Below are 11,582 nucleotides of genomic sequence, written 5' to 3'. Positions count from 1 at the left end.
ATCAGCTGATCTCTGGAGTAAACAGTCCGTGCGTGTAGGAGATGTGCCGCGGTCCCGTTCCTTGATAAAAGTAACAGTTCCACGGCCACCAGAAGAACAAAAACTCTCTCAATCCACATGATTGAGTAAGAGATAGAAAACGGAGGAAAATACAAGTCAGAAAAAAAAAGAATACGTAAGAAAAAAGAGCTAAACTAAGAGAAAAGCAGGAGCGACTGTAACAGGCTGCACGCTGGTTGGCGCATGCGCACTAACTCAAAGGAACTACTTCCTCTTCCGCCTTTCATAGTCATGTGCGAAATACGGCTGTGCAAATGTCTCGCAGCCCCTTGGCGTGCGCACTCACAACAATGGCTGAATGTAATTGTGCAGACGTATTTTACCTCCACAAACAGCTGAGACGTGGTTTGCGATACATGTGGCAAAAACGTGAGGTGTTGTAGCCATACTTGCCAACCTTGAGACATCAGAATTAGGGAGACATTAAAAAGGGCTGTTTGGGGGGGGGGTGATAAATACATTTTACAGTGTTTATTTATCGGATAAAATACGTTAAATGTCACCGTTATTATTGGCCGGCCCGGAAACAGCGGGGGTGTCCAAATTCAGAGGCTGCTTCCACCTGAGGACCCGCCTTCGCGGTCTAAAGAAAGCCGGGTAGTACGTCACAAGCTCCCTCAGTGGAGTGAAACTCTGCCGTCTGCTCCTTGCTATCTAAAATATAACAGGACACTGACGTAAACTCTCGACCGTCTCACACTTTGCTTAATTCATTTTCTGTTTGATATTTATTCAGCTGTGTGAATCCCTCGGGAACCCTCCATCGGGATTAATAAAGTTAAATTTAATCTAATCTAATAACTTTAATCTCAGCCAAACAGATCTACTCAAGAACAAATAAAACACTGAAAAAGCCAAACAATAACATTTTTAAGTTATCAAAGTGGCTTATATATCATGTTTAACCCGAGTAGCGAAAGACTGCGGGGGTTTGAAGACGATGTGTCAGTGTCATGAATCGCTGTGCGGCAGGCAGGAGTTGGACCCAAAATGCAGGCACTCAGGTACAAGGTTTAAACACAACGAACTCAGCTTTAGTGCTGGCAGGGGAAAGTCATACAGAAGCAAACTAAAGTAAACTGGAAAATGCCAAACTAAACACACAGGGAGACCCACACAGCATGAGAGACAACACTGACTCAGAGAAACGCAGGGTTTAAATACACTGGGAAGTAACGCGGGGAATGAGACACAGAAGGAGGGCACAGCTGGGAGAAATCAGGACTGACGAGACAAGGAAGCAAAGCAGGACACATTCACATAAGACACAGACCTTCAAAGTAAAACAGGAAGTATAACACAGAGACGCACACTTGACTCGGTGCAGACAGCAATTAAGAAACACAGAGACATAAACCATAAGGCAGAGGACTCTAAGAACCAAAATACACAGAGGGAAATACTAAGCTTGGAACACAAGGAACTAGACTTGAGGGAGTAACGAAAGACCAACCATGAGAACATAATTCACAATACAGAGTGACAGAAAACACGAGAAACTCAAACATGCAAAGACACAGACGTACACTGAACAGAGTGTACATCTGTACAAAATACAAGAATCACAAAGACCTAAAAATGCTGGGTCAGGAGACCCAGGACCCTGACAGTCTGTCGGCTCAGATATTTGAAGTTCACACTTCAAACATTCTTCAAGCATTTTCACCTGAAAATATGTTAAAAGTTATTTTGTGACCCAGAAAGAGAAATAAGAGTAATATTAAAACTAAGTCGCTGCCGCCATTGTTGGAAACTGGAATTGGCTGGGCCGCGCTATGAATTCTGCAATATGGTTTTTCAATTTTGTTGTCCAGGTGGAAATTCGGGAGAATGGTGGCTCCGGGAGGGTTGGCATGTATGGTTGTGGCAACATCACTAACCTTGTCAAAAACCTCAGAGTAAATCACATCACAGAATATGAGGCGCGTATGTTGAGGCGAACTGAAGAGGAGGAGAGGGACAGGTGCTGCTAGGGCGAGACAGACGTCTCTCACGGAGTCCTTTAGTGCTGCAGGCAGGCAACGTGTTCAAATAATGCACAACTTCAGGTTTTTATTTCTATATGATGAACTCTGCATTATTACGTGATAAGAACAAGAAACAAGAGAGACGATCAGCTGATCATTGATCAGTTTCATGATTGAAGTAGCAACAGGAGAAGGAGGGGAGAGAATGAGAGAAGAGGCAGCTGTGCAGCAAAGACTGAATAACTCCAGCTTTGTGTCTTTTTCATTGTAGCTGAAGTCTGGGACGAATCGCGTTCCTTTCCCCCTCAATATGGATGTGTTGTAATTGGTCCAGCCCCGAGTTGATCGTGACCAACTGGCTAATCCACCACCTTTCATTGTTTATACCGTTACAAAGACAAACAAACATAAAAATGAAAAATCATCATCGGCCCACCGGGCAAATGTCCGGTATGCCCATCGGCAGGTCCAGCTATGCGGTCAGCTGGTGGGTAACAGGCATCTCCGAAAACGTCAGAGCACTTATGCAAATATGTGATGTCTTGATGAATCGAGCAGATACTTGAAGTTTACGCAGCACCATTCTTGCATGAAAATATCTTTAAAGTTTATTTTGTGACACAGACAGAGTTATATTTCAAACTCCGCCACTCTGTGTTCCTCTGCCACTGCCTCGTTTCATCATTTCGAGCTGATTGGAGACCAGAACAGCCAATCAGATAATTTTGCATCCAGGTCTGTGATTGGCTGGTTTTGTGGCACAAATATAACAGTGTAGAGAAAGAGTTGAGTGCGCACGGGCAGAAATGTTGAGAGCGCGAGCAACACATTGCGAGAGCAAATGAAAAACTGAGCGAGAGGGGCTGCTGTTGTGTGTGGATAATAGCAAACACTGAAATAAATTTTTTGCACGCAGCAATGAATTTTTTTCACTCAAATTTAGCTTTTCTTCGCTCAAAATAAATTTCTCCTCAAAATACAACACTTGTACCTGCAAACTTTTTTTACGTGCGCTCAGAATAGTGGCACAAAAATAACGCCATACGGCTCTAAGAGCCGTTTCGTTTGCGACCGACACATCACTAATAAGGACGCGTCATAGCCTGTCAACGACGTTGATTAGCTGCGTATATATGAATGTGAATCACATTATTGGCTGGACTATGGGATAAGGTGGCATCGTTCTAATCCCATACAGGAGCAGCCAGTCACTCACTGACTAACACTGCAAAACAGAATTGTTAAAGTTTTAATGTTAATTTCAATTCAGGTTAGATTTTTTTTCTGTGCGCAGAGACCTGCCAGCAGCTTAGAGGGAACATTGCTGAGAACACATATGTATTTAACTTTACATCGTCAAACGAAAGGAGAACATTCAAGCTATGCAGAAGGACTCTGCCCAGATTCATGTACTGTGATCACTGTGGAAATTCTCTACATAGGAAATTCTGTAGTGTTAGAACAGATGTATTTGTGCTGTACTGAAACCTGGTGTCATGTGAAACTATCACATGGATTAAACTGGTTTTCAGGCGTAACCCTGTGTTTACGAGATAACAATAACACGGTCTGTGTGCCAGGAATCAGATAAGTTAGGTTTCATTTACTCATTTACAGTATATCTATTTTTTTAAACAGGTGTGTTTTCCTGCTCAGACCAGTTTTGCAGCTCTTATTGTTCTCTCACATAGCGTGCATGCCACTAGACTTGGCAGGACTGTGCCCTGCTTCGTATATAAAGATGCTGCAGGTGGATGTGAGCAGCATCTCTGGAGACAGAGTTGGGTTTGGAGGATCATGGCGTCCACTCTGATGCTCCTGCTTCAGCTGCTCCTGGTCTCACTGGTGTCTGCTTCTCATTTTTTTGGGGGAACCACGACCTACACCTACAAAGGAAGAAACCCTGATGGCTCATTTAATGTGAGATACACAACGTTTAACTGTACTTAATAATAATGACAGATAATAAGTGAAGCTGTGACAGAACAGGAATCTCCTCTTTTCACACTGATTATTCTGACTTTTATTTCCTTCTGTGCACAGGTCTGATTATTCTGATAGAAGAAACAGAAAATGAAGTTAAAAATGTAAAAGGTGTCGCTTCTTAACTTATCCATTGAAACACATTATTATTTTTAAACGCACGAGTGCACACATGTTGTCTTTTATAAAAGTTTAAACAAATAGTTAACTTTAAAAAAAAAACTGAATAAAACTAATAAAAGTCCGTTGTCACATAGTTGTTACTGAAAGATGCTCCTCAAAAATGTATTATTTATTAGTAGTAGTATTAGTAGTTGTAGTAGTTGTAGTAGTATGTCTCACTTTCTTCACCTCTAAATCCAGAGTGCTTTGACTAATCAATGGCTGCAGACGTGGCTTCCATGACCTACACTTGTTATTGATTGTGTTAAAATTGTGATCACATGATCAAACACAGATACAGAACCTTCTTCTTGCAGATAACATGGAGTGACAAACTAAAATCTGACTGAGTTGCTTGTATGTTTTAAAGGTGGAAATTCGGGACAGAGACACCTATGATGGATGTTACTACTCCCTCTACTGGTATTGTTCCAGTGGATACTGTGGCTACACCTCCAGAAGTCAGAGAGGCAGACTGGACAGCAGCACCAGTGCTCCACTCTATAACAGACAATGGTGTGAAACTGAAACCGTCACCACGCGGGTCGTCCCGAGCAACAGACCTTTTGAAATGCGGTGAGCATTTTTCATTTTAAGTATGAAGATACTGTTGATGTGCTTCATTGTGTGTAATTATTGGTTATTAATTTTTATTAATTATTATTCATCTAAAGTCACCACAGTCATTAAATCTGTCTGATATTATGATAAAACAAGAGCTTGGTGGGTGGATGACTTTGTTATTTCTAAACAAACCAGGGCAGCCAGCTGCTGCTGGATCCCCACACGGACCTATTACTGGAGCCATTATTGGTACTTGAACACTCTTGTGGATTTAGGAGAAAGATCCGACACTGGAAAACCAAACAGAGCACCAGAAGTTGCCATCCTACCTTTCCTCAGGTAAGCTTCCTGAAGTTTGATTTCTCTCACTGGGCCCACGTCCTCATTTCAGATTTGACAGCATTTTTAGTAGATAAAGGCGAAAACATGAGCTGAGCTGCGGTTTGGGGAAGGCCTCGAAGGGGACTGGTGGCGGCTACCAGGCCTGGCAGATCCCCGTGTACTAAGCAGAAGTGAAGAATGGAAAGAATTGAAAGAATTAAAAAAGGAGAGGTAGGGTGGGGCACAAAAACAAACATGCATTAGAACTGGAAGGGGTGTGTTTGGAGGCGAGGTCCAGCTCCTGAAATTCAGATAATTTATCTCCAATTAAACTATGAGCCTCTGAACAGCAGAATTTGAAAATGTCATCATGTGGCAAAACCTGCTTCTCTGAAAAAGGAAAACAAGAAGTTCTTGTTTTTTATCAACTAGCAGACAAATTAATTTTAGTTTTCATTCTATTGTCTACATATTTTTCTTTCTACCTTCTTGATCAGTTTTACAAGATAATACAAGATAATCATGCCAGTGCTTGACTCATGTTACTGTGTGAGACACTGAGAGAGACTTTGTTAATGTGTTTATTGAAGAGTTCCTGAAAACTGCCCACGGACATACAAGCTGATGTCCTTTGATCCTGATGGAGACAAAGTCAGATGCAGATATGGAAATCCAGGAAGTGCAGAGTGCTACGGCTGCACCCAACATTCAGGCTTCCACTTACACCAGGTTAGCTGATGTTCTAATGCACTGTACAATAACTCACTTGTGGTTTTTCCCTTTTAACTCCAAAATGTCCCACTGTCAGGACTCCTGCACGTTACATTACCAATACACTAATGCTAACCCGTTAGTGAATGCATTTGAGTTGGTGGTGGAGGATTTCCCACAAGGACACATCAGTCTGAGATACTCCGATGGATCCCAGTCCTCCAGGTCTCCTCTGTCCGCAAGAAGGAAACGATCTGCCGCCATGTATCCAACAACTACATACCCCCCCACTACCACATCATGGTGGTGGTGGACAACTACAGCCGCTCCTACTACAACTACATACCCCCCCACTACCACATCATGGTGGTGGTGGACAACTACAGCCGCTCCTACTACAACTACAGCTGCACCCACTACAACTACAACAGCCGCTCCTACTACAACTACAGCTGCACCCACAACAACTACAGCCGCTCCTACTACAACTACAGCCGTTCCTACTACAACTACAGCCGCACCCACTACAACTACAACAGCCGCTCCTACTACAACTACAGCTGCACCCACAACAACTACAGCCGCTCCTACTACAACTACAGCCGCACCCACTACAACTACAACAGCCGCTCCTACTACAACTACAGCCGCACCCACTACAACTACAACAGCCGCTCCTACTACAACTACAGCCGCTCCTACTACAACTACAGCTGCCCCCACTACAACTACAACAGCCCGCACTACCACACCATGGTGGTGGACTACGGGCAGACCGCTGCAGGCGACCTCTCCTCCCCTCAGTAAACTACCGTTGCAGTTCTCTTTCGTTGGTAAGGCCCATTGTTGTCTCAGTGTTTGATGATGTGATGATGCAGCACACTCCGCTCTGCTCCGTTCTCAGCATGTTGCTGCTTTCATGACTCTGCACATGAAGACAGTGGTAACTGTGGTAGAAACAGCTGATTGCAGCAGACCTATTTACTCATGTGACCCACAGTTTATCTTAAAAACTTAATATTAGTTTTACCTGTTTGCACTGAATTCTTCAGCAGCCCAAGAACCAAACTCCACTTCACGTGTTTGTTTAAAGCCTTAAACTTTTGCTATGCAGACAGCTGCTTCTTCCTGTTTGGTAACGGATGCTTATTTGTTACTACTCTAACTGTACTCCAGTGGATCCACCTGCTCCTTCATGCCAGGAGGGACTATACTTGCCCCAGTTTGTGCACCCAACACCTGCACACGGACAGCGCATTCATGCAGAGGTCAACAAAGAGGTGGAGATCAGAATCAAAGCACAGGCTTCATATGCAGCGTGAGTGAGACAAAGCTTGATTAAGGAGGCCTGATGGCAGCGAAGCATTATTATCACTTCAGCAGGAAAGCTCAGCTCAGCATTAATGAGCTAATCCTTGTTTCCTTCTGTGGTTTTCTTACAGAATACAAGATATCATCATGAGCGGGCCAATGAATATGACCCAGCACAGAACCACACATAATGAGTTTGTGCTTCGGTGGACGCCGTTCTCCAGCGATCTGGGAGATTATTTCCCAGTGTGCTTTGCTGTTGAATCGGCGACAGGGTTAGCCTCGGTTTCATTCCTTTAAACACAGAAATAGTTTGGGAGAGCAAAGTCATGATTGGACTCTTTGTGGGTTTTTCAGGTCAGCAGTGACCAGTTTTCCAGGCAATACCCACTCTCATAACCACGGCACCCCGACTTCACAGTAAGTGACTTTTTGTTGTTTTTAGTGCTTTAAAAAAATGGATTTTCTGCCTAGGTGTGAGAAGTTTAAATAAATGTGCTTTTGGAATAAATAATGCCACTATGAACAAATTATAAAATGAAGCTCTCCTCATTTGACCTTAAGCTTTACAATTTCAAGAGTATTTGAAGAAATAATAAAAAGGAAAATTATTTAAGTCACACATTAAGTCAACTTATCATCGTTCTGTCTCTTCAGGTCCGGCGTCTATCAGTCCGAGATGAGGTGTGTCATCTTGAAAGTTGGAACAGAGGAAAGTGAGTCTAAAGTTGTCTTTGATATCAAAATTAAAAAAATAAAAAATAAATAAAAAACAAAATAAATAACTAAAAATAAAAATAGAAAATATGTCAACTTTTTGGACATATTCTCAATTTTCTATTGTCAATATTTTTTTTTTAGACTTAACTCATTCTTTTTATAGTTAATATTCTAACTTTTTGACAATTGAAGTTGGAGAATTTTGACATATTTCTGGCAACATTAAAATAAACTGAAATTGTAAATCTTTAAATCTGTTGTGTTGGATTGCATTAGGTTTAGCTTAATGAAGTGTCATGGTCTGCGAGGGCAGACCGTGTGGAGTGAGTTGAGGACCCAAGAGCAGACAGAGGCGAGGAGACAAAACTGAACTTAACAAAAAGCGAGCCTTTATTTAGGGCCAAAAACTCACGGAAAAAACAACAAGAAAGTAACTGAGGGAAAACCTGAACATATACTAGGAAACTATGACTCTTACTGAGAATTTAGACTATGACTAAACAATATACAAACTATGACAAGGGATAGGGGAGACACACAGACAACACAACGGCAAACAAAGGAAGACTGAGGACTTAAATACACACATGAGGTGATCAGGGGAAGTGGAGACACATGAGGACACAGCTGACTCGAATGAAACATAATGACAATACAGAGGAGAGCAACATTAACTACAATGAACAAAGGACACCAGACTCTTCCAAAATAAAACAGGAAACACGGAGACATAGACATGAACTTAACATAACCGACAAGAAACATGACACGTAGACGCAGGAACCAGGGAGACTGAGGACAGGGGGAGATGACAGAAACAACTAAGAAATAAGGACTAACCAGCAACCTAGAAATTAACTAGATCGAAAATGAATACAAAAATACCTAAAACTCAAACACTGGGTCACACGACCCAGTACCGTGACATGAAGAGTCCTTTGAATGGGTATCATAAGGTAAATTCTAAGTCTGTATGTTTTCTTACATCATATTTTATATGTTTTTAACTTGTTTCAGTTAAAACCAACGTGATCTGCACTGAGTCTGAAATGAGAGTAGAGGTGGAGAAATCGTCCCTCCGTGGACTCCGTGAGGATCACCTGCGTCTCAGTGAGCCCAGCAACACCCTCTGCAGCCTGGAGAGATACTCCAACAGCACTCACATCATCGGCGTCATCCCTCTCAATGCTTGTGGCACTCAGATCGAGGTAACCAGAGCTCCTTTGTATCTATTCTGTTGTTGTTGGTTTAGATATCAGAACGAGGACTGACAGAGTGATGTTTGACTCTGCAGGAGGACGAGGAACATCTCATTTTCAAGAATGAAATCACCACAGTGGATGACAGCGGAGCTCTGATCACCAGGAAACATAACCTGGAAGTAGAGTTCTACTGTCAGTACCCCAAAAAGGGGAACGTGTCACTGGGCTTCACAGCACACAGGACGATGGTGGAAGTGTTTGATAAAGGCTTCGGCACGTTCACCTACCAGTTTGAGTTTTACCCCAACAACCAGTTCAGAAGCATCATTGATCCCAGTTCGTACCCTCTGGAGTACGACGTAGGGCAGAAGATTTACATGGAGATAGATGCGTCCTCCATAGTCAACGACACCGAGATGTTTGTGGAGTCCTGCAGAGCCTCACCGTACGACAACCCCAATTCCCAGCCAACCTACTCCATCATTGAAGACGGGTACGCATGTGCTGATGGAAGTGAAGTGTATATTATTTACGGCACATCAGTTACCTCAACATTTGATAATTTGGCCAAGTTTGATACGAAAACCCACCATTGGATCAATATATAAAAGAAAAGAAGGAAACCCAGAGTTTTACCAAAGTTTTCTCTTTTCTTTGATTCTGAAATGCTGTAGAAACCCTGTGATGTCTCTGCTTCTGTAGCAGCTTTGATTGTAAGACATGGAGTTACAGCAGCTGTGTCGTCTTTGTGCTCGGCTCTGATTAGGTGCCCCGTGGACCCAACTGTGATGATCCATGAGACCGACAACAAGAGACAGTTTAGATTCTGCATCGAGGCCTTCAAGTTCATCGGTTTGCACGATCAGGTAAAGAACTGTAGATATCTAGAAGCTACAATTTCTAAAAGCACTAATAAATATGCCCAATTTGTGCTTTCTCCTTGGCTGGGATGGAGAAGCAAAGGTTTGACTGCAGCTCTGCTCTTGTTCCACTAGAGGGGGCAACTGTACGTCTGCTGATATACTGACAGTGTGTCCTGTTTCACTCAGGTATACATCAGCTGTTCAGTAATGATGTGTGAAGCAGGGAATCCCAACAGCAGGTGCTCACAGGGATGCATCAACTCAAACCATCACCACCACTCCCACCGCCGAAAGAGGGACTCTGCCATCCAGACTGCAGCGCACTTCGTTTCCCAGGGTCCTCTGCGTTTGAAGAGGTCAGCAGACACCAGCATGAGTGCAGGTATGGAAACACAAAGTGCTTCTTAACATTAGCTTCTTTGTTTGACTTTCACTAAAGTGTGAACAATGCTGAGGTTCTATTGTGGTCTTCAGGGAACAACCTGAACCTGAACCTGAACCTGGTCTTCATCGCTGGATGTCTTCTTGCTGCTGTTGCCATGATCTGTGGAGTGCTCCTGTACAGGGCCAAAATGTCAAAGGTCAAATACCAGCGTTTGGCCTCGAGTGAAAATTAAGACAGCAGTGTAATCAGAATACCAGTTCCTGCATTACTTTTCAATGAACCTCATTTTGCTGTCAGAGTTTCGGTGTTTGTGTATCTGCTCATGTTTAAATCAATCATGAATTTAATTCTTTATAATTCAGCTTCATTTGTGTAGCGTGAACTCACAACAACAGTCACCTCAATTAGCTTTATGATGTAGGGCACAGTCCCAGCTGTTACAGCTGTGTTTGTGTTTGCCAGCTTTAAGAGAAAACAGACATAAAACAAGACTTTGAAAGATGAATCTTTGGCTTGTTGTTCAGTCGTGCAGCTTTACAGCAGCTTTTCTTTTTATATGTTAGAGTGTGATTCACAGAAAGTGTTACTGTTGATGTGTGCTCCTCTTTCCTCATCATTTTTGCTTTGAATATCTATGGCTATCATTGGACTGGTTACTATACATCTTTGTTATTAATCAATAAAAACATACGTGTTAGTGCTTCCTCAGTCAAAGTGTTACTCTTCATCACATCATATGGCGCATATACAGTGCCTTGAAAAAGTATTCATACCCCTTGAACTTTGACACATTTTGTCACCTTACATCCACAAACTTTGATGTTTTTTATTGAGGTTTTCTGTGACAAACCAACACAAAGAGCACAAAATTGTGAAGTGGTACCAAAACGATACATGGTTTTCAAAATTTTAAGCAAATAAAAATTTGAAAAGTGTGGCGTGCAATTGCACTCAGATCCCCCTGCGTCAATATTTTCACTGCAATTCACTGCGAGTCTTTTGGGGTATGTCTCTACCAGCGTTGCAAATGTAGAGACCAAAGTTTTTGCCTATTTTTCGTTGCAAAATAGCTCAAGCTCAGCCAGATTGGATGCAGAGCGTCTGTGAATAGCAATTTTCGAGTCTTGCCACAGATGCTCAGTGGGATTTCTGGACTTTTAATGGGCCATTTTAACACATTAATATTCTTTATATTTCCACACCATGTTTCACAGTGGGAATTGTGTGTTCAGGGTGATGAGCAGTGTTACTTTCCCGCCTCATGTAGCGCTTGGCATTTAGGCTCAAAAGCTCAACTCTGGTCTTGTCTTACCAGAACATCTTCCACCTGATT

At 42.5% G+C, this 11,582-nt stretch overlaps 1 protein-coding gene across 1 annotated transcript; it reads left to right on the top strand.

Annotated features, from left to right (window-relative positions):
• The first annotated feature begins 3,809 nt into the window (after nt 1–3,809).
• Nucleotides 3,810–10,957, top strand: LOC147321563 (uncharacterized). Its single transcript, XM_086305575.1, has 14 exons — nt 3,810–3,947; nt 4,543–4,748; nt 4,932–5,075; nt 5,648–5,786; nt 5,866–6,601; nt 6,945–7,086; nt 7,211–7,354; nt 7,437–7,499; nt 7,737–7,795; nt 8,817–9,007; nt 9,094–9,494; nt 9,768–9,867; nt 10,051–10,246; nt 10,339–10,957. Exons 1-14 carry the CDS (start codon nt 3,825–3,827, stop codon nt 10,479–10,481), a joined length of 2,787 nt encoding a protein of 928 aa, XP_086161701.1. The 5' UTR covers nt 3,810–3,824; the 3' UTR covers nt 10,482–10,957.
• Nucleotides 10,958–11,582: the final 625 nt, after the last annotated feature.

Source organism: Aulonocara sp. 'chitande type north' Nkhata Bay, linkage group LG9, assembly GCF_057382095.1.
Source record: "Aulonocara sp. 'chitande type north' Nkhata Bay isolate Kocher_YH1m ecotype deep benthic linkage group LG9, A_spYH_male_GT1.1, whole genome shotgun sequence".
NCBI lineage: Eukaryota > Metazoa > Chordata > Actinopteri > Cichliformes > Cichlidae > Aulonocara > Aulonocara sp. 'chitande type north' Nkhata Bay.
Note: the sequence above shows the minus strand (reverse complement) of the source record. Positions and strands in the feature narration are given on the sequence as shown.

Coding starts and splice junctions, on each gene's coding strand:
- LOC147321563 (XM_086305575.1), top strand. CDS start 3,825: ATGGCGTCCACTCTGATGCTCCTGCTTCAGCTGCTCCTGGTCTCACTG. Junction 4,749..4,931: donor AACAGACCTTTTGAAATGCG/GTGAGCATTTTT, acceptor TAAACAAACCAG/GGCAGCCAGCTGCTGCTGGA. Junction 5,076..5,647: donor GCCATCCTACCTTTCCTCAG/GTAAGCTTCCTG, acceptor TGTTTATTGAAG/AGTTCCTGAAAACTGCCCAC.